The sequence below is a fragment of the Alosa pseudoharengus genome, unplaced genomic scaffold (assembly GCF_046254945.1).
Source record: "Alosa pseudoharengus isolate Yale_2024_CS ecotype anadromous, Long Island Sound unplaced genomic scaffold, YU_APseudo_1.1 YU_APseudo_1.1_scf_7, whole genome shotgun sequence".
Taxonomy (NCBI): domain Eukaryota; kingdom Metazoa; phylum Chordata; class Actinopteri; order Clupeiformes; family Clupeidae; genus Alosa; species Alosa pseudoharengus.
In genome coordinates, this window is record NW_027468859.1 from 10,779,113 (window position 1) to 10,781,391 (window position 2,279).

At 58.0% G+C, this 2,279-nt stretch overlaps 1 protein-coding gene across 1 annotated transcript in view; it reads right to left on the reverse strand.

Moving 5' to 3' along the window:
- LOC143110320 (metabotropic glutamate receptor 1-like) overlaps nt 1-700 on the reverse strand; it is a 43,417-nt gene extending 42,717 nt beyond the window's left edge. The window contains exon 1 of the mRNA XM_076273201.1: nt 1-700. This exon is cut by the window's left edge and continues 393 nt beyond it. Within this exon, the coding sequence (XP_076129316.1) occupies nt 1-700 (700 nt within the window).
- Nucleotides 701-2,279: the final 1,579 nt, after the last annotated feature.

Genomic DNA, 2,279 nt, shown 5'->3' on the forward strand with positions numbered 1-2,279 from the left:
GCGAGTCGCGGATGAACTCGATGCTCTGCTCGAGCGCCACGGCCGAGTGCCAGCACGAGTCTCGGATCTCGCAGCCCAGCGTGACGTTGGGCAGGAGCATTGGGTCGGCGTTGATGCGGTCCAGCGCGTAGAACATGGCCTCCACGCGCTGGATGCCGTACTGCTCGCGCACCTCGCCGCACTGCCGCTCGGCCACGCGGTCCGCCGACGGCTGGTGGTGCACGGAGAAGAGCGCGCCAATGATCACGTCGCCGTCCATGCGGGCGACCGCACGCGACGAGGCCCGGGGCACGGCCGCCGAGCGCTCCCGGACGGCGCCCGCCGACGCCAGAGGCATAGGGCCGCCACCGAGGAAGAGGAGGAGGAGGAGGAGGAGGTGGAGGGGGGAGGAGAGGAAGAGGGCGGCCGAGGAGAGGCTGGCGGCGGAGACCCGTGCCCGGGCGGCGGAGGTGGCACAGTGGGCGCGAGCCGGGAAGGGCAGCATGGTGAAGCGCAGGCTGGAAACCCAGGGACTGGAACGGGCGCGGGCAGGGACTCTACCAGCGGCGGGTGCCCGACGAGGGGCGATGGTCTGACGGGTGAAGCCGGAGGAGGAGTGGGCAGGGGCAAATGGGGGAAAGGACAGGGCAGGGGAGGCAGAGTATGGGGTAGGGGGTGGGGTGGGCAGCGGAGAGCGGGTGGGCATCTTCAAGCATGCCATGCTGCACTTTGCGTGCGTGGTGCCAGCTGTGCGCCCATGGCCGGAAGACCACCTCGTGCCAACGTGGAGGGGGATGGCGGGGAGGTGGGGGAGGGCGGCTTGGGGGAAGAGAGGACAATCAGCAGCACGTGGCGCTAGCACAGAGAGGAAGATGAGGAAGCAGGGGGTGGCTTATCGTGAAGACCATGACTCAACTCAACTGGAACGCATCCACCACTGGCACCTGCAGAGGGGGAAAGAGAGGGAAAACTTACCATTACACACACACACACACACACACACAAAGATTCTAATCTATTTCACTCCAGTGGTTCCAATACCCACAGCCTGTCTGTCTGTCTGTCTGTAAAACAGACTCTTTGCCTCACACAAAAGCGCTCATTAAAACAAATTCAGTAGCAACACAATGCAGTTTCACGCAGCCCTTTCTCCGTCCATGCCTGTGTCTAGTCTAAGTGGTTCACACGACCAGAGAGGTAGCAGCAGAGAACAGCATTGCCTGCCTGGTTCGCGGTCCAACACACTCACCGCGCTCCGGGCATTGTTTTCATGTTCTGGTCTGTTGCCATGTGAATGCTCTTGTCCGGTTAGCTCTGCGAGAGAGAAATCCATAGCCTCCTAACTCGCGCGTGTGGTAGCTGAGGTTAAACGGAGGGAATTTGAAATGAGTGAATGAGTGAGTGGCGTCCGCCCGGAGCGTGCGGAACCGTCGAGACTCCTCAGCACCCCCGCAGCGCATTTCAGCACCATGGACAGCGAACATCCCCCTACCCTCTCGTTGCCTGGCGCTACGCACTCAGCCTCCGGGTCGGGTCTTTCTTAACTCGGCGTTGGCTCGCATGTGTGTCCGGTGCCCTAAGTTTAGAGATCAAACAATGCCGAAGCATCAGAGTCAGAAATGATCACCAAATGACTCACGTTTCTGAATGATTTGCTCCCCTCGTCTGTCCAAGCGGCAGGGAATTTCTTGTTGGGGACAACCGCACAATTTAACTACGATCCTAAAAAGGCTTGCGCACCACGCTGCAAATATGTTCTCGCTTGTCGCTCAGGTATGCTTATCTCGCCTGAGAAGTCTAATTACCACACTGGACGTAAAGAAAAACTGGCGCACGCTATCACCATTCACACTCACGCGGAGAGCTGTTAACATACAGTACATCACTCAAGAGGAATGTAACGGCTTCTGCCTATCCCTGCAGAAGACCAAGGCTACAACCGCCACACAACTCTTTAGATGTGCTGAAAGAATATAGAATGGCATTAACGTACCTGACTGGCTGAAACGTCGCCAACCGCTGCTTTCAGTCTGTTACTCCTTGGCAGGGATACTGGAGTTTGAACTAAGTCACTCTCTCTGTCTCCCTCTCTCTCTCTCTCTCTCTCTCTCTCTCTCTCTCTCTTTCTCTCTCTCTGTCTCCCTTTCTCTCTCGTAAGAGCGTGAGAGACCCCCCTCCCCCTACATCACTCTATCGGGTCACAAAAAACTCTTAATAAGCAGAGACCCCCACGGATGTGGAGCTCCGCTGGTGAGAATTCTCTATCTAGAGCACACAAGATACACACACATGTGCGCGCA